Below are 18554 nucleotides of genomic sequence, written 5' to 3'. Positions count from 1 at the left end.
TTGATTCGGTTAGATTTTTTTTTTTTGTAAATTATTTCTCTAAAAATCGAATCAAATCAAATGACTTAATAAATTGAACCAAAATTTTTAATCGGTTTTCGATCAGTTACTTCAATTTAAATCGAATTATACTAATCCCTAATAAATACGCTAATAAATAGTATACAACTTTTACACACAATTCAAATAAGAGATATAAAATATCTAATCATATTTTAATTATAGATATAAAATGAATCCTATCGTATGATTATATTAGTTATACATATATTAACTTTATATAATTAATATATTGTACTGTAATTTATACTAATTCAATATAAAATTGCTTTTTATAATTCAATTTGAGATTAAATAGCATATGACATTTATAAATTGAAGCATATATTGCAATAATGAATTATAAATTTTATTTAATTCAATTAGATAGTATATGACTCTACATTTATGAATTAAAACCATATGTTATAAATAATTAACTATGCATACATTTGCTTCATATAATTAATATGTTGCACCATAATTGTAACACCCTTACTGTGGTAATTTCATACATTCTACTGTTTCGGTGATTAGTGTCGGCCCGGATAGCTAGAACGTCTGGAAAAATATTTAAATTAAAGTAAGTAACCATAATTAACTCAAATATTAATAAGAAAAATTTAGGAAAAATTTTAAAAATAAAATACAATCAAGTTAAATGAGCCGGTGCCTTAGTGAAGGGTAACCCAGTGGGAAGTTGCGGTTCTCGCAACTAGGAGCCCTAGACTCGGGGGAAAATTCATAAAATAATTTTTGGGACTCCAGAGAAGAGTCATTGAGGGTTCTATGGCATTAGAATGCTAAGAAAATGTTTAGAAAAATTTTTCAATCGGTACAGACAATTTTAGTCTGTTAAGCCAAACGGAGGGCATTTTGGTTATTTCACCTTCAGAGTTAATTTTTTGTCGACTTGTCCAGTTAATTAAATAATTATTATGACATAAAATGTAAATAAATATTGCTAAAAATTAAATTGAAAATGAGTAGATAAGAAAAGAAAAGAAAATGAGATTAAAAACCACTAACTTAAGTAATAAAAGAAGATAAAGGGAAAAAAAAAAGTCATCAGCCTTCTCCAAACCAACCTAGTCGTCTCCCTCTCCTCCATAGCCATTTCCTCCATGAACGCTCACCAAGCTTCATAACTCACTAAATCTCACCTGAAACCACTACTTAGCTTCACAAAAATTTGATCTTGCAACTTGGACATCATCTAGGCAGTCAAAAGAGGAAGGAAAAAGCAAGTTTGATTAACTTGAAATTCAGCTTCAACAAGGTTAGTGTCCAACTCTTACCATTTTTGGTTTAGTTCATGTTTAATAGCATGAATTGTGTAGGAATTATAAGAAAATAAAATAAACATATGTGTGTGTGCACCCTGCAAATTTCGGCAGCTAGGGTTGGTTAAGGTTTGGTGACTTTGCTTGATAGCAAAGTGATGATGAGTAGCCCTTGGTATTAAATGAGTGATTGAACATAGTTGTGTAAGTGAAATGCAAAGATTATGCATGTATGAACATGAAAAATTGGACATTTGAACACCATTAGGGTTTGCTCATACAATGGTATGTTAACCTTGTAATGGTCAATTAGTGACCATTTGAATGTGTGTGAGAAGGAATTGAAGTGAGTAAGGGTGTTGGAGTTGAAATGAGGTGTGCTGCCCTTGGTAACCAGCAGGACTAAGTGTGAGTCCAGCAGGTTTGGGCAACTATAAATGGAGTTGTAAAGGTTCAATTGATACAAGGCCAATTGGATATGAAACTAGACACATAATGGCACAACTTTGGTGAAGAAACCCTGCCCAGAAAACCAAATCAAGTTGACCACAAAATTGTCCTAATCCGAGTAACTTGCATTCTGTTTGGGCAAAATGACCAAATGAACAGTATCTATTCATTTGGTCATAACTCAGTGTAGAAAGGTCTAATTGACCTGAAATTTCACCAGCAGAAAGCTGAGACATAGACCTACAACTTTCATGAAGAAACCAAATCCAAATTTTGATCATAACATGTTCAAAAATTGACCTGCAGTCAGTGCACAAAACACTGTAGATTTGGTTCTATCCAGAAAATTCTGGAAATTTGCAATCTGGCCAGTTATGGTATTTAGGCCATAACTTGAGCTACAAAATTCCAAATGGAGTGATTAAAAAAAAAGAAATATAACTAGACATAATAAGGAACAACTTTCATGAAGACAACTTTGCCAAATTCCCACTGTACAAGTGACCAATGGAACAGTAAATATAATGCTTGAAATTTGAAAATTGTGAATAACTAACACTAAGGTTAGAAATGGTATTGGCAACCAATACCAACAACTTTAGAATGCAAAATGTGGTATGTTGGGAGTATTAGAACCAATGTACCTATTATCTATGCAAAAGTCAACATTTTAGTTGACTAATGAAATTAATAGTAACACCTAAACTTAAATTTCAAGAATTGAAAATTTTAAAAGTGTAACATGCCCTAGTACACCTAGCAAGATTGGTTTGGATAGGTTGGCATGTCAATAGAGTTTAGTTAGTAGTACTGCACATGGCATTATGCCATTCTGTGATTTTATGGCTTTTAGCCATTCTGATATTGTGATGATACTTGGCCTTGTGCCTAATGTTATTACAGCTTATTAGTTGTTCTGTTGCATGCCGGGAGATACATATGTGATCGATGGTGTAACGGCCTGAGGTACTTGATACCCAGTGCCAGTTTACTCGTTTATCCAGTCCAGTCATCCAGTATAGGTTACTTGGGCAACCAAAAATGAAAGTGGATAAATTTAATGAAATAATGAATATAACAAGTACAAAATAAGTAAGATTATAAATACTTATTGAAAATTTGTCAACAATGAGACATCAATACATTCGCTGCATATTTATTTCCTTTTATTTCTTTTTATTCTGTTATTAGCACCACTAAGAATTATTGCTTAGCGCGTTACTTTTTGCCACGTGTAGGTTCTGGAGAGACCGATAGAGAGCCCAATAGACCACAGACTGGGTGAGACCATCTGCAGCTCTGCATAGTGTCCGTGTCACCTCACCATCTTCAGTGCATTGGTAGGACACTATGTTTCATTTTGGTATATTGTAATTAACTTTTATCTTCTCATGTGTAATTGAGACTTATGTAATGTATTTTGGTATTAATGTAAAAATAAAAATTGTGCTTATGAATGAAAAATTGAGTATTTATTTATGACTTGTATATGAATATCACGAGGAATGAATGAATGAGAAATAGAATTGTTGTTGAAAAATATTGAGACTTTGTTGATGAAATGGAGTTTGGGAATGATTGAAAACATATTGGAAGTGTTTTTCACAGGTTCCGAATAATTGTTTTCTCCATTTTTAGCCGGTACTCTGCTGGATTTTCTATAAAATTTACGGAACCTCAAATAAATTTATGTTTCAATAAATGACTTAAATGAATGATATTTAACAAATTATACCTCATAACTATGAAAAAAATAAATAAATAAAAAAATAAAAAATAATTGAAATAAAAATAGGATGTTCCGATACACGGTGTGACATATTTTAGTCGGCTATACTGTAGATATGTAAGGGGTGTCACAATAATGCATGCTAATTCTATATAAAATTGCTTTTTTATAATTCAATTAGAGATTAAATATTATATTGCATTCATAAATTAAAGCATGTATTGTGGTAATGAATTATAAATTATATTTTATTTAATTAGATAGTATGTGGCTCTATATTTATGAATTGAATCATATATTATTATTATATTAGTTATGCATACACTTGCTTCATATAATTAATACATTGCACTATAATATATCCTAATTATCTATAAAATTGCTCCTTGTAATTTAATTAGATATTAAATAGTATATAATATTTATAAATTGAAGCATATATTGCAATAATTAAGTATAAATCATATTTAATTTAATTAGATAATATATGGTTCTACATTTATAAATTTAAATCATACCTTATATAAAGTTCTGTTAGAGAAAAAATACTAAACGATTTTTATATATAATTTAATTAGAGATATAAAATCTATATATATATATATATTTTTTTTTTTTCTTAATATAATCAAAGGTATTTAATTAGCACCACTGAATAGACCATTCCCAATGCTTGGATGAGGTTAGCATTCAATAATTTAACCTTATCCAAAACGATTCCTCTTTTATTAATTAAAACAGGCCGTATGCCAAAACAACTCTAAAATAACATAGGTGCACTCTATCGGTTTATGTAAATATACAAATGGGCTATCAACAGTATCATTGACACACGGTGTTCTATCTACGTCATAATCTCAACAGATCAGCGGCCAAGATCGAACCGTGTGACGCGCCGACAAGCACAGTGGGACCAGTAATAACACTGTAGAAAATCCTTCCATTTTGATTCCAAAAATAAGGTACGGCAAATCTGAATCTGCCACGAGTGCAAATAACACGATGACCTACGTAGCAGAGCTGCGGGCTACCGTAGCCAATTTTCCGAATTACACGTGTTGGCGGCACGTTCGGTCCGTCTTTGGCAAAATATACGTATTTTAGACATCCCTCCCAAAAATCTATCAGGCTCTCCTTTAATTCTGCAAGCACTTCTTTCTCTCTCTCTCTCTCTCTCTCTCTCTCTCTCTCTTTCTTTCTGAAAGCTCGTCAAAGAAGAATCAAGAACTGAAATCTTCAGATTCTAACTCAAAAGATCGAAAGTAATTTCTTTTTTCTTTGACTGTCTCTTTCAGCTTCTGCGTTAACTTAGTTTTTTATTAAATCTTTGGCATTAATAGTTCTAATGTCTATTTCTTAAGAAATTTGTTCATCTTAGGGTTTGATACATTGAGCTTAGAGTTATTCTTAAATTTGGGAAAAGAAAGTGAAAGATGTCAAAGATTGAAGATTCGTTTTCTTGTTGAGTATCTTGAGTTGCTGGAACTCTTTTGGGTTTCTACAAGCTCAGTTTGGTTGCTGAGAAAATGTAGGTAATTGAATGAAAGAACTGAGTTATAAAATGCTTTTATGGGATCGGAGCTAACGAAGGAACTTTGACGATAATTCAATATTCTAAATTTCTAATAAAGTTTAACTAATCCAGAAATGTTTCTTTATCCCCATATTTTCTTTATAGTTTGTTCTTATGGCGGCTTTTAGTTTCTGATAAAGTGTGTGGAAAGGGAAGAAACTGAGGAGATTTTCTGTGGTAAAATCCACCGAGCTCTTTGTCTTCAGAATTAACTAGGAATGCTGAGTTCTTTGATACCTTAAGATTTCTTTGGTTGCAGAACAAACATAGGAAAGAAAAGGAACTGAGATTCTTGAATTTATTGATTTAGACATTATATGGCTATCATTTCACTCAAACAAGTGGTGTTTTTCCATATTTTGTCAGCAGCCAGGCAGACCGTTTCATAGCTTTTGGTTTCTTCTCTTTCAATGTAGTTCTCCATTACTTAGACTTCAGCTTGGTTGCTGAGAAAAATGACATAAAATGTTGAAAAATGACAGAAAATGTGAGAAAATGTCCTCGTATTTTTTCATAAAGAAAATAAAGGTTTATACTTACATTTTCATGTATTGTTTCTATACGATGAAAATATAGACTTACTAATTTCTTCTTTCAGGTAAATCTGAAGAGGGGGTAGTTCTTGCTGATTTGGGTAATAAATATCTCACATGCAATGTGGGTTGATATTTTTTCTGTTGTGATATAGTTGAAAGAGTAAATGGAGGAAGTAATAAACAGAGGGGATTTGCATGTAAAAGTTGTTAGGCAATCATCATTAAGGCCAGGAGGCAACATGAAGTCCACATTGTCAGGGAGATCAACTCCTAATAACTCTCCAACGTTTCGGAGATTGCATTCCAGCCGAACTCCACGAAGAGAGGGTAGAAGTGTTGGAGGCAGTGTGCAGTGGTTTCGAAGCAATCGATTAGTGTACTGGTTACTTCTGATTACTCTGTGGGCTTACCTTGGGTTTTATGTACAATCAAGGTGGGCTCATGGTGATAACAAGGAGGAATTTCTGGGGTTTGGAGGTAAAACTAGGAGTGGAATTCCAGACACTGAACAGAATACGCGACAAGATTTGCTTGCCAATGATAGTTCTATGGCCGTAAATAATGGGACTAACAAGATTCAGATAGAAGAGCATAGAAGGATAGGTGTTGTTTTGGCCAAGAGTGGGAACAAAGTTTCTTCTAAGCATAATAAAGTTTCTTCTTCAAGGAAGAGGAGTAAGAGGGCAGGGCGCAGGTTGCGCAGTAAAGCACGTCGCAAACAAAAGACAACAATAGAGGCTGGAAGCAATGATGTAGAGGTACAGGAACCAGACATCCCCCAGAAGAATACTTCTTATGGTTTTCTTGTTGGCCCATTTGGGTCATCAGAGGATAGAGTTTTGGAATGGAGTCCTGAGAAGCGAACAGGAACCTGTGACAGGAAAGGGAATTTTGCACGTCTTGTATGGTCTAGGAAATTTGTATTGATATTCCATGAGCTCTCAATGACTGGGGCTCCACTTTCAATGATGGAGTTGGCAACAGAGTTTCTGAGCTGTGGAGCCACAGTTTCTGCTGTAGTTCTTAGCAAAAAGGGTGGTTTGATGCCAGAGCTTGCCAGGAGAGGGATCAAAGTGCTTGAGGATAGAGCTGACCTTAGCTTCAAAACTGCCATGAAGGCAGATCTTGTGATTGCAGGATCTGCAGTCTGTGCATCATGGATAGGTAAGAGCCCCCTTTGCTACCATTTGTTCTGATTGTTCTTAGGATTAGGAAAGACATTACTTACGCTTATTACATTTTTTTTTAAAACAAAAAAATTGGGGTTTTTTCTTTTGGGAAAGGAAGGGGAAAATAGGGTTGGAGGGGGGGGGGGGGGGTGTGGTGTTGTTGGCAGTCGGTGGCAGTGCTACTTGAATATTGTTTGACATCAAGATTTTGGAGGCCATGGAGCAGAACACTCTTGCACGATGAAATAAAAGTTTGTGATGTCTTCATTGCTAGTTGCAGGTTATTTTAACTGCTACTGACCAGTGCAGGATATAATGTTTTCTCCTTTCAACTAAAATCTTTTGATAATAGGCCTGTGCATTGTGCCCATGGTAAATATTAGCAGAATGAGTACCAAGTATTTTTATGTTATATTTTTGTACATTTTTTTCCTTTCGCTGATGATGGTTGAGTTTAACTTCAATAATTTCAGAGTACATAGGAATTGAATTATATTCAGTGTAAAGAAAGTATATTCCTTATGCCTCCTTCATTCCCCCTACTGTATTTGACTGAGTTAATTAGATGTACCATCATTGTTTATGCAAACATGATCTTTTATGGCTTATGAAAAGAGAGGTGGAATTATACTGTACACTGTGTTGCCTATCAAAGAATTGAATCGCATATGCATATGATTTGGATGATTCAGATATTTCCTGTGTTCTGTTGGGTGTCTTCTTTTCAGCATTCTATAATTGTATTAGCAAGTTAAATAGATTGTACTTATTTGTGTTTGATTGGACACAGTAACTGTCATGGTAGAGATGGAGTGCTACAATTGTATAATGTAACAAATGTTGTTCAAAATGAGGGAATGATTAAGCCTGTTTACTGTTGAAATAGATTTGCTTGTCCTGACAAGCTGCCAAGGCAGTGCACTATAACTTGTTAGCTCAGTTTCTCTAGAACTTCTATGTGGAAATATGGCAAGTCTGGAATCTGACGGTGTGATTATTCTGATTCATATGTTAGTTTTCACTGTGCTTACTGTATGTGCCTTATCGAACACTTTTCTTGTACAGCTTATTCCAGTCTTTCTTCTGAAAGCCAAGATTATAAATCTATTTTTTTTTTCTTGTATAATTAATTTCTGCTGCTAAGAAACAAAAGCTGGTCTTTACCATTGGTGTGATTGTTTCTGAAACTAAGCTAGGGAAGCTGGTCTAGTTTTTCTATGTCAGTGTTGAAAATTTTAGCAAATACAGAAGTTGCTATAACCTTAAATGCTATTTTTGGTTTCAGATCAATATATTGCTCATTTCCCAGCTGGCGGAAGTCAAATTGCTTGGTGGATTATGGAAAATCGACGAGAGTACTTTGATCGGTCAAAAATTGTCCTTGACCGAGTGAAGATGCTGGTTTTTCTTTCTGAATCTCAGACCAAACAATGGCTATCTTGGTGTGAGGAAGAAAAGGTTAAGTTGAGATCTCCACCTGCAATTGTTCAACTTTCTATTAATGATGAACTAGCTTTTGTAGCTGGTATTCCATGTTCACTAAATACTCCATCTTCTAGCCCTGAGAAGATGCTGGAGAAGGGGAGGTTGCTACGAGATTCTGTTAGAAAAGAGATGGGATTGACAGATAATGATGTGCTTGTAATGTCTCTCAGCAGTATAAACGCTGGGAAGGGTCAACTCTTACTACTTGAATCAGCGCAGCTGTTGATTGAGAAAGAACCATTGCAAAAAATAAGAACTGCAGTGGTTATGGATGGTGACCGATCCACCTTAGCTGCGAAACATCACATAAGAGCCTTGTTACAGGAGTCAAGAGATACTGATAAATTTTCAGATAGCCAGTCCAGCAAGTCCTCTATCTCATCAAATGAACCTAATAAGAAAGGGTCACAGCTATCCCGTCTCTTGAACAGAAGGCGGAAAAGAAGGAAAGTTTTGTCTAATCTTGAAGGAGCACAAGAACAGCATCTTAAAGTTCTTATTGGTTCTGTTGGTTCTAAGAGTAATAAGGTGCTTTATGTTAAAGAAATGTTGAGATATGTGTCTGAGCATTCAAACTTGTCGAAGTCAGTGATTTGGACTCCAGCAACTACACGTGTTGCTTCACTTTACTCTGCAGCAGATATTTATGTTATAAATTCTCAGGTAGTCCAAATTCACAGCCTTCTATTGATTTTTGTCTGCATGTGCAACCCCTCACGTTTTCCATATTAAAAAAACTCAAAATTCTGAGGATTGTGTCTCGTGGTGAATTTTTGTGCATTATGCTTAGCAATGCTTAATCCTGAGAACTTCACTATGGCATCTTAGGTTCTGTTCTGTTCAAAATTTCCTTCGAAGATTTAACCACATTAAAGTTCAGCATTATATAACTCAATTCAACTCAACTAAACCTTTATCCCAAAAAGTTCAGCATTATATGTGCTCATTTTTTCGTATAACAGTACTATAGCAGCTAATTTTGTTCATAAAGTGAAAATGTTGTTTGTCATTGGCCTTGAATACATATTATGGATTATTTTATTATTGATACCATGTGAAATTACTGAAAAGTCTAGAATCAAATAGCGATGCTTCAACTGCCTTTCTGAAGTTGATTATTTCCAAGTATTATCTGAGGCTGTCTTCTTATTATTATAGTAGTAATATTGCTATGTATGAGATTTGGAAACAATCAAATTTATGAAACAAGGTAATATCTATCAATTGATCCATTGGTATTTCTGATGCTAGTTAATTGTCTAGTTCAGTCACAATTGAGTTCGTTTTTGAATCAAGATATGCTTATTACTGATCTACAAGATCATTTTGTGCTATCATAAAGCATGTAATAATTTGTGGGTTCATTCACAGGGGCTCGGAGAAACCTTTGGGAGAGTGACAATTGAAGCAATGGCATTTGGTCTTCCGGTATTCACTTCCTAACACACATTAGTGCTTATTACTGTCGTCTTACTAATGGCTGACGGTGTCTTGTTGTTGAGAACCATTAACACATCAATACTGTCCTTAAATAGATTTGAGTAATGGTGACGCTGATACCATTTAAGTTTACACTGCATGTGTTTCATGTGTTTTTCCTTCATGGATTAAAAAGTGCAAGAAGAGAAGTCTTAATAATTTGATTACTTATCCATTTATGTTGCAGGTGCTTGGAACAGATGCTGGAGGCACAAAAGAAATCGTTGAGCACAATGTAACAGGACTTCTTCACCCAGTTGGGCGTCCAGGAACTCATATCCTTGCACAAAACCTCCAATATTTGCTAAAAAATCCATTTTTAAGACAGCAAATGGGGATGAAGGGAAGGAAAAAGGTAGAGAGAATGTATTTGAAGCGGCACTTGTACAAGAAATTTGTAGAGGTTCTCTACAAGTGCATGAGAGTCAAATAACAACTACATGGACTCATTCTTTAATTGGTTTCAATTTGAAGGAAGCTGTGAGTATGAATACAAAATTGTATTCTCAAGAAACGCATTGTTTCTCTATTGATTAGAAGCTGTAGCCATTTTACTTTGAATTTGGAGCACTGAAGTTTATTTGGTGTACATATTATTCTTGCTTGTATTCCATCAAAATGAACCGCATGAAATAGATGTGTGGTGTTTTCGAGTGCTAATTTTTTGGAATTTTAATTGCCTACAGAACCCATTATCCTCGTATTTCACTATTATTGATTTAATTTGAAATTTATTTATTTTTAATAAATTCATGAATAATTTCCTTCTTTCTTTCTTTATATTTAAAATAATGAAAATTATATTTATGTCATGTTATAGATTTTAACTATATTGCTGTCTTTAAGTCAATAGTTCACATGAATTGGGATGGACATTATTGGTTGGAAAATGGAAATTAAAATGGGAAAGCATTAATTGACATGGATCCATCAAGCAAGAAATCGAGAAAGGGACATCCCAAAGAGAAAAAAGACCTTCTAAACCACGTGCCAAATGATTCTAAAGATTTCCAAGGGCCACAGGCCCATGTGTAGAAAAATTCAGCACAAAGTATTTTTCCATTAAATGAGTTGATGGTTTAATAATATTTTTAAATTTTATATAAAAGTATTGAAGTAATATATTATATAAAAACTGTTTATAAATATATAATTATTTTTTAATATTTTGAAATATTAAGTAGATGGTAAAAAATAAATAAAAAAAATTAATTTATTAAATTTATTATAATATTATAGAATCATATATATATATTGAAATTATTAACACATTATTATCAAGTTAGTTTTTTTTTATTTTAATTTTAAAGACAATTTATAAAGTTTTGAGTTCAACTCTTTTTATTAACACTAAATAAAAAATATTTATTATATTTATTATTTGAATTGATTAGGTCAATCAAATCACATCAATTTAATGGCTTAACAAGACTAATTCACTAATCCAATTGACTAATTCAGTTTGAATTTAATAACTATAATACAAAATATCATTATCCATAATAATGCAAACTAAGGTAATTTAAGTTTTTTTTTTTATTTTTTCTATTTTTAAAGGTATCATGTAACTTATTAATCTTTTTATTTATTTCTATTAAATAAATATATAATAATAGTAATAATAATGATAATGACGACGATATTAAGAGAAAGTGAGAAACCTCTCTTAAAACATCAACGAAAAGGTAAGTTTTGGATAGCCAGAAACCAATAGCAATCGACGCATGAAAGGGCACAAGGAAAATGACCGCCTCACAAATTTCTTGCCCACTGGAAGGATTGGAAAGTGCAACTTTGACACTCAATCCAGTGTGCTGAACCAAAGCCACCAGAGCTTGAATTTATAATCCATACTGGCTGTTGATTAATTAGCAATTAAGCAGCCAGATTAAGAAAATCTGAGGAGACAGAAGAATCAAGCATAAAGCCCAATAAGAAAGACTTGTTTGTGTGCTATGATTTGAGATTGGATGGATGAAAATTCAAAACTGAATCTATTAAGCGAGTGATATTAAGCCAGCAAACAAAATCTTGCATTACATTGGAACGGAAATACTCTTGTATTTACAACTCCAAAACACACGTCCTGCGTTTTAATTTAGGTACACTTCTGTACTCCAGGCTAGTATTAAATCTCCAGGTAGCAACCTGCTTGAACATGACCAGAGTACTGCTCAATTGTTTCCATTTTTGTCCACCTGTATTCCTTCAAATCCAACACATGTGCCACGTGGGGCTCACCAAATCCTGCAGACCCAATCACTAATAACTTGCCTTGCCATGTTCCCACATAAGCAATGTTGCACATATCACTTGGAAGCTTGGAAACTGCTTGCCACATGGTGCCTTTCAATGCCAACACATTACCACCATGACACATGTATAGCGCATCATCACCACTTGTACATGTTCTAGGACAAATGGCAGCTTCTAAGAAACTCTCTTGAATATGACTCCATTTCCACGCGGCGACATCAAACACCTCAGCATCTCTCTCGAATCTGCCTTGCATTTCAGTGCAATATCCTCCAATAACCTGGAGCTTGCCACCGTGGAAAACTGCCTTACACTCGTCTCGTTCTCTTGCCATGTCAGGCAATGCATTCCAGTCATCTTTTGCCACGTCATATGCCAGTCCAGATCTCAGTGCATTTTTCTCACCATCATGTCCACCAACGACAAACACCGTCCGATCAGAATCAGATGCACACCCGAAAAAAGATCGCCGAACACCTGGCATATCCGACCCACGACGCCACGTAGCCGAAACAAAATTGAAAACAAAAACTGAAGGGGAAACTTCCCAAGTCACCGGATCCAGCCCACCCAAAACAACAATATCAGACCCAACACTCATCACCTGGCAAAACAACGGCAAGCAATCGGAAAACCCAGGAATTGGAGGCAATTCACACCAATCACCAGTATCCAGCTCAAGAAGAGTAAGGCGATAAACCGGGGTAATCCGATATTTCACAACCTTGGAACCTTCCTTTGGTTCAACTCGAGCTTGAGCCATAACAACAAGCTTCTGAATATTACAAGTATCTTTCCTGCGCCGGTGAAATTCCGGCAACTCAAGCTGAGTTCTCCAGCCTTTGCAGACCGATACAACGGTGGAGAACTGCTTGTACATGACACGAACAAGACAATCACGAGCGACATCATCAGGGAGACCAGGAATCAGCTCCATGAAAAAAAAAAAAGAGAAAGAAATAATTGATTTTGAATCGAGATTCAGGGAGATCGTTTTAAAGAAGGGTTTATGGAAAGCAGAGATTTCAGGGGTTTTCTTTATATAGAGAGAGAACAGTTACAGACTGTTATTGAAGATAAGCTCTGTTAATGGTGGGGTTCTGGAAACCTGGGGGTGGTAAACCAATAAAGACAGGCTGATAGGCCGTTGGAATTAAGAAACAATCTGTTGTTAGTTTGCAATTTAAAGGATTTTCTTATTCCCTCTAATTTCTTTTTATATATATATATATATATATATATATATATATATATATATATATATAAAATATAATATGGGTTTATTTTTATTTCTTTTTTCTTTTTTTTTGCAATGGAAATTATCTGTTGTGGAAGATTCCTAATTTGGATCGTTTGATACTGTAGTGGACTTTTTCTTAATTTTGGAATTAGTAAAAGTAATAAAGTAGCGCGAAGAGAGTGAGAACTCTAAATTTTTAATAATTAATTTATAAATTATTTTAATATTATTAAATTAAATTTTATTAATATATTTTTATACTATATAAAATTCTCTCTTAATAAAGGAAATTTATTTAATTTTGCAATAAATAAAATTCCTTGAACTGTGACCGATATAAAATTTGATATTCATTCTCCTATAAAAAGTAAATTTACTTAAAAGGATTAATTAAAAATATATGATTTTTGGATTATTTGGCGATAAATAAAATTATTAATTTGTTTTAAATAAATTACTTTTTTGTAAATATAAATTAGATTATTTTAATGCGAGAGTGAAATCGACAATCGACGAGCGCTGCAAGTTTGAAAAACAGTATCCTGGCATTTGGCAGTTTTGGGATTGTCATGTGCAATGCCACTTTATCTGCTTACACGTGTCACAGCATGAGCCTTTGACGATCTCTCTGCATTATTATATCCTTATCTTTTTTTTAACAAAAAAGTAAAAATATTTTTATCCTTATCCCGTTTTATTGACATAACAATCAGACATTATCATTATAAATTTGTCAATATTCATTATGATCATGTGAACTTTGTTTTTTTGATGTAAAATAATAATAAATATATGAATATTTCCCAAATCGTTTATTAAAGTAAATAATTAATAAAATCTAAAATTTTAATTTAATTAAAATATTTATTAAAATTTATCAACTAAACTAATTCTCGATGGCACCCATTCATTATTATTATTGATACAGGAGAAAGATGAATGTTTCACAAAGTTTGAGATCAGGAACAAGGAAGTTGGAGTTTGACACGGAAATAGCCTGATTGGCTAGAATTAAAGTTGATCTACAATTTGTATGAGCTTTATCCTTGAATGGTGCCTTAAGTTTGCGCATTGATATCACGTTACGCTTTCAGAGTACTTGACGGGTGTAAACTATTCGATTTTGAACCGAATCAAATTGATAAAATTAAAATTTAAAATTAAAAAATTTTAAAAATTAAATTAAACTGATTAATAAAAAAAATTAAATTAAATCAAATCGATAAATTTTGATTTAATTTTAAATCGATTAAATTAAATTTTATAAAATTTTATATTTTTAATATTAAATCTCAATAATAAAAATATAAAAATAAAAAAATTAGAAATCAAAACTAAAAAATCTTAGGGTTCGATTCAGTTTGATTTTTTTTTAGTTTTTTATGAAAATAATCAATCCGAACTGATTAATTAAAATTATCAAAAATTATAAATCAAATCAAACCGATTGAATTTTAAAACCAAACCGATTGAACCGAATTGACTTGATTCATTTCAATTTTTCTATTTAAACCGAAATCTGCTCACCACTAGAAATACCCGAGAATATATCATTTTTATTTTTTTTATTTAATATATTAATTATAATTTATATTTTATTTTTTACTTGATTTAACTTTTTAAATAATAAATTATTATTATTATTATTAAATTATTTTTATTTAATTTTTTCTTAATTAATTTAATTTAAATAATTTTCACCGAATTTAGTAGTACACTTTTTACTTCATTTTGGTGTATTCAATTAAAAATAACTTTCTTTACAAAATTAATTTAAATTTCACTGTTTCAATTAATCAGATCATTTGTGTTACATCAGTCAATTTTAATATAATGTTTTAGAATTATCACTTAAATATCTTTCTTCAAAAATTTTCCTTTTTGTTTTTTCAAAAAATTATTTAAAAAAGTAATTTTTTAGGAGATTTTTAAAATATTTTTTTTCATAGTTTTTTAGAAATGTTGTTTATTTAAAATATTTAAAAAAAATTTCTTGAAATTTTATTTTAAAAATTAAAATAATTGGAAAAAAAATTTTAAACAAAATTTCTTTTCATAAAAAAGTTCATCTTTTGTTAATGATCGAAATTATTTTATAAGAAAAGTGTCATAATATAATATAATTTACTAATGAATATAATATATAAATACATAATTTTTATTTATTAAATATATTTAATAAATATTTATTAATATTTTATATAATTACAATTATAAAATTGATGAAAATTAATATTAGAAAAGTGCCATGCAATGACTTTAAGGGAAAGCTTAGTGTGCTATATATATATATATACATATTACCATAATTATAAATTTTGATAATTTTTCTTTTTATTAAATACTCATAAAAATTATTTTTGCCAACTATATATACTTATACATGTAAGGTAAACTAAGGTAAATAGATTATGAGCTAATTATTAGATATACTGAAAGTATTGAAAAATAGTATTTATTTAAATATAATAAAATAATTTTTTTTATTTTTATTCTATATAAATATTTTTATATAATTCATTTATTTTTTAAAAAATAAATAAAAATAAAAATAAAAACTAATTTGTGCACATGAAGTTGGTCGGCTTAACATGTAAGGAAGGGTGGGGCTTATAAGCCGTGTTGTGTCGCTGGAAAGGGGTGGCAGTGAGCAACTTTCACAAGTATCAAAATGAACTGAACTCCTTTTTCTTTTTAAGATAAAAAAGAGAGTCTAGACAGCAACACGGACCTAAGTTAACACAGCAACATGGACCCAAATTTTAATGAAGGGCAATTAATAATTGGTTGTTTGCAATTGGTTGCATGATTTAACAATTCAACCAAATGGTTTACATTTTTCATTCTCTCCACCGCCACCCAGTTGAGGTTCATTACTTCATTTATGAAAGCTTAGCTTCCAGTCAAACACAACCTCTTCCTTTCACATGCATGCAATTTAAGGCCCATTTGAGGAAATTACGTTTTTAAATACATTAATTAAAGAATATTAAAAAATAATTAAAAATTAAATTTAATTAATTTTAATAATAAAAATATTAAAATAATAACATAACTTTTTTTAAATTATTTTTTTAATAACATCTAAAATTACACTTTTATTTAAAAAAGTAATATCAACCTTTAAAATCCAATGTTAAACACACTCAGTACTAGCACATGATACACTTCTTAAGCTGGAGGATTACATATAAACCACATATACATACTTTTCACGTCATCGTGACACGTGGAACGATCTTCTCAATTGGGTTTGAGGTGTGTAAAAGCTGGAATTCAAATAAAACGTGTTGTCCTGCGTATATCTTTATCTTTTTGAACAAGAACTGTATACTTTTGACAAGAGATGGATTCTTCTGCCTGTAAAAGAAAATTATTTGAAAAGATAGCAAAGGAATGATTTTCAACCACAATAATATTTATATATTTTTCAAGAATTCCTAAACCAACACTGTATATGTTATTGGTAAGTAAAACTGAAGACTGGGAAATTTCAAATAGAAGATTTCTTCTATAACTGTCATAGAAGCTTTCAACAGTTTCATTCTGGAGAAAAAAATAATAATACAATCAAATCAAATTGAAACTGTATTTGGAATTTAATATGGGCTTTTACCCCTTCAACTTATTTTTATATAATGGTCAAAAAAATTTTCAAAAGTTTTGAATTTCACTTTAACTTTTTTTTTTTTTAACTACTGCTATTAATCTGATAATTATTATACGCGATTATTTAATTTTATGAATATTTTTATAAGAATCATTAAATTTTAATATATATATATTTTAAAAATTTATTAAATTTCAATTTGATTTTATAAAAGTCAATATAACTTGAAATTAAAGGCTTTTAGATTAATCTGTTGACTTATCAATTATTTTACAAATAAAATTATCTAACTAGTGATTGCTAATAGAGAAAAAACAGAGGAAAGTAAGGGATTCGATGATGAGGCAAGAGTAGCTGAATACGTTTTATGCTTCTTATTTTATTAGTTTCTTAAAACAAAATGAAAATAAGAAATTAATTAAATAAAATGATTTTATTTGTAAAATAAAATAAGATGATTTTAAAACAAAATGAAAATAAGAAACTAATAAAATAAGATGATTTTATTTGCATCTTATTTTCATTTTATTTTAAAAAACTAATAAAATAAGATAATTTTATTTATAAAATAGCTAATATGTCAGCACATTAACTTGAAAATTTTTAATTTTCAATCATAATAACTTTTACAAGCTAAATTAAAATTTAATGAATGTTAAAAAATAAATTAAAATTCATTAATTTTTATAAAAATATTCATAAAGTTGAATGATCGATATCTTCATATATTAATCACGCCTGTAAAAATTAATAGAATTGTCACCCTAGCTATATTAATCCTTCAAATTTACAAAATAATCAGATATAATTGTTAAACGACGTTGATAACTGAGGTGTAATTTTATTAATTTCTAATGGTGTAATTAACCACAATGTATAATTACATTACTCCAATAATTGAGAGTGTAATTATTTAAAAAAAATTAAATTATAAAAATATATAAAGTTTTGAATTTTTTTTTTGTCCGTTTCCTCTTTATGTTTTTTTCTTTTACGATAACCCTTCAACTACTTGACAATTGTTGCCATTCCATCTAATATATTAATCAAATTCAAATCGAAATATGAAAGTCGGTCCACTTATTAATTAAATATAGTATTGTATTGGCGTAAGAAAGAATTCAGTGGGAAAAATTTCCATCCCAATTTATAAAAGAAAAAAAAAATTAGGGTTTGAAGAGGAGAATTATTACAAAAGCAAAAGACAAGAGGATTAGAAGATTCCATGGAAATTGATTAGTAATATAATGTGGAAAATAAAACCTTGAAAAATTTTTAATGACATTAGTGATGAGGTGTATGCCTAAACCTCTCCAAGCCAATTACTCAAATTTTGTTTTTATCTATAATTTTAATTTCAATAAAAATATAATTACATTTTTAACATAAGCAGACGGCCGGATTCAGACAGCAAAGCCGCAGATCATGGAAATTTTGCCCTATTGTCTGATCTGCGGCTAGACATTTGTTTCACAATGAAAAATTTTACAAGTTGAAACCCTAACTACTGTTTTTCTTAACTTTATAAAAACGTTACATAAAATTTCTGTGTAAATGGCTTGGCTATTCATGGGTGTAGAAGACGAGATCAAACGTCATATGGCTGCGGCTAAGCATTGCCGTGGAGTGCAAAAGGGGGAAGAAAATGCAACTTGACATTTTCAATTCATATGGCTGCTTCTTCATTGAGGATTCAAGATGCCAT

At 31.1% G+C, this 18554-nt stretch overlaps 2 protein-coding genes across 2 annotated transcripts; one reads left to right on the top strand and one right to left on the bottom strand.

Moving 5' to 3' along the window:
- The first annotated feature begins 4609 nt into the window (after positions 1–4609).
- LOC110631988 (uncharacterized) lies at positions 4610–10403 on the top strand. Its single transcript, XM_058148890.1, has 5 exons — positions 4610–4763; positions 5673–6774; positions 8065–8927; positions 9636–9692; positions 9931–10403. The coding sequence occupies exons 2-5, from the start codon at positions 5775–5777 to the stop codon at positions 10174–10176; spliced, it is 2166 nt and encodes a 721-aa protein (XP_058004873.1). The 5' UTR covers positions 4610–4763; positions 5673–5774; the 3' UTR covers positions 10177–10403.
- Positions 10404–11716: 1313 nt separating this feature from the next.
- LOC110632028 (F-box/kelch-repeat protein At1g80440) lies at positions 11717–13191 on the bottom strand. The gene has a single exon (XM_021780118.2). The coding sequence runs from the start codon at positions 12934–12936 to the stop codon at positions 11872–11874; it is 1065 nt and encodes a 354-aa protein (XP_021635810.2). The 5' UTR covers positions 12937–13191; the 3' UTR covers positions 11717–11871.
- Between the last annotated feature and the right edge of the window lie 5363 nt (positions 13192–18554).

Source organism: Hevea brasiliensis, chromosome 6 (assembly GCF_030052815.1).
Source record: "Hevea brasiliensis isolate MT/VB/25A 57/8 chromosome 6, ASM3005281v1, whole genome shotgun sequence".
In the NCBI taxonomy this organism is placed as follows: Eukaryota; Viridiplantae; Streptophyta; class Magnoliopsida; order Malpighiales; family Euphorbiaceae; genus Hevea; species Hevea brasiliensis.
This window is presented reverse-complemented; position numbering and strand designations above follow the sequence as displayed.

Excerpts from the sequence above, each read along its gene's own strand:
- LOC110632028 (XM_021780118.2), bottom strand. The coding sequence starts at position 12,936 with ATGGAGCTGATTCCTGGTCTCCCTGATGATGTCGCTCGTGATTGTCTT.
- LOC110631988 (XM_058148890.1), top strand. The coding sequence starts at position 5,775 with ATGGAGGAAGTAATAAACAGAGGGGATTTGCATGTAAAAGTTGTTAGG. Across the intron at positions 6,775-8,064 it reads AGTCTGTGCATCATGGATAG|ATCAATATATTGCTCATTTC; the intron begins GTAAGAGCCCCC and ends TTTTGGTTTCAG. Across the intron at positions 9,693-9,930 it reads CAATGGCATTTGGTCTTCCG|GTGCTTGGAACAGATGCTGG; the intron begins GTATTCACTTCC and ends TTTATGTTGCAG.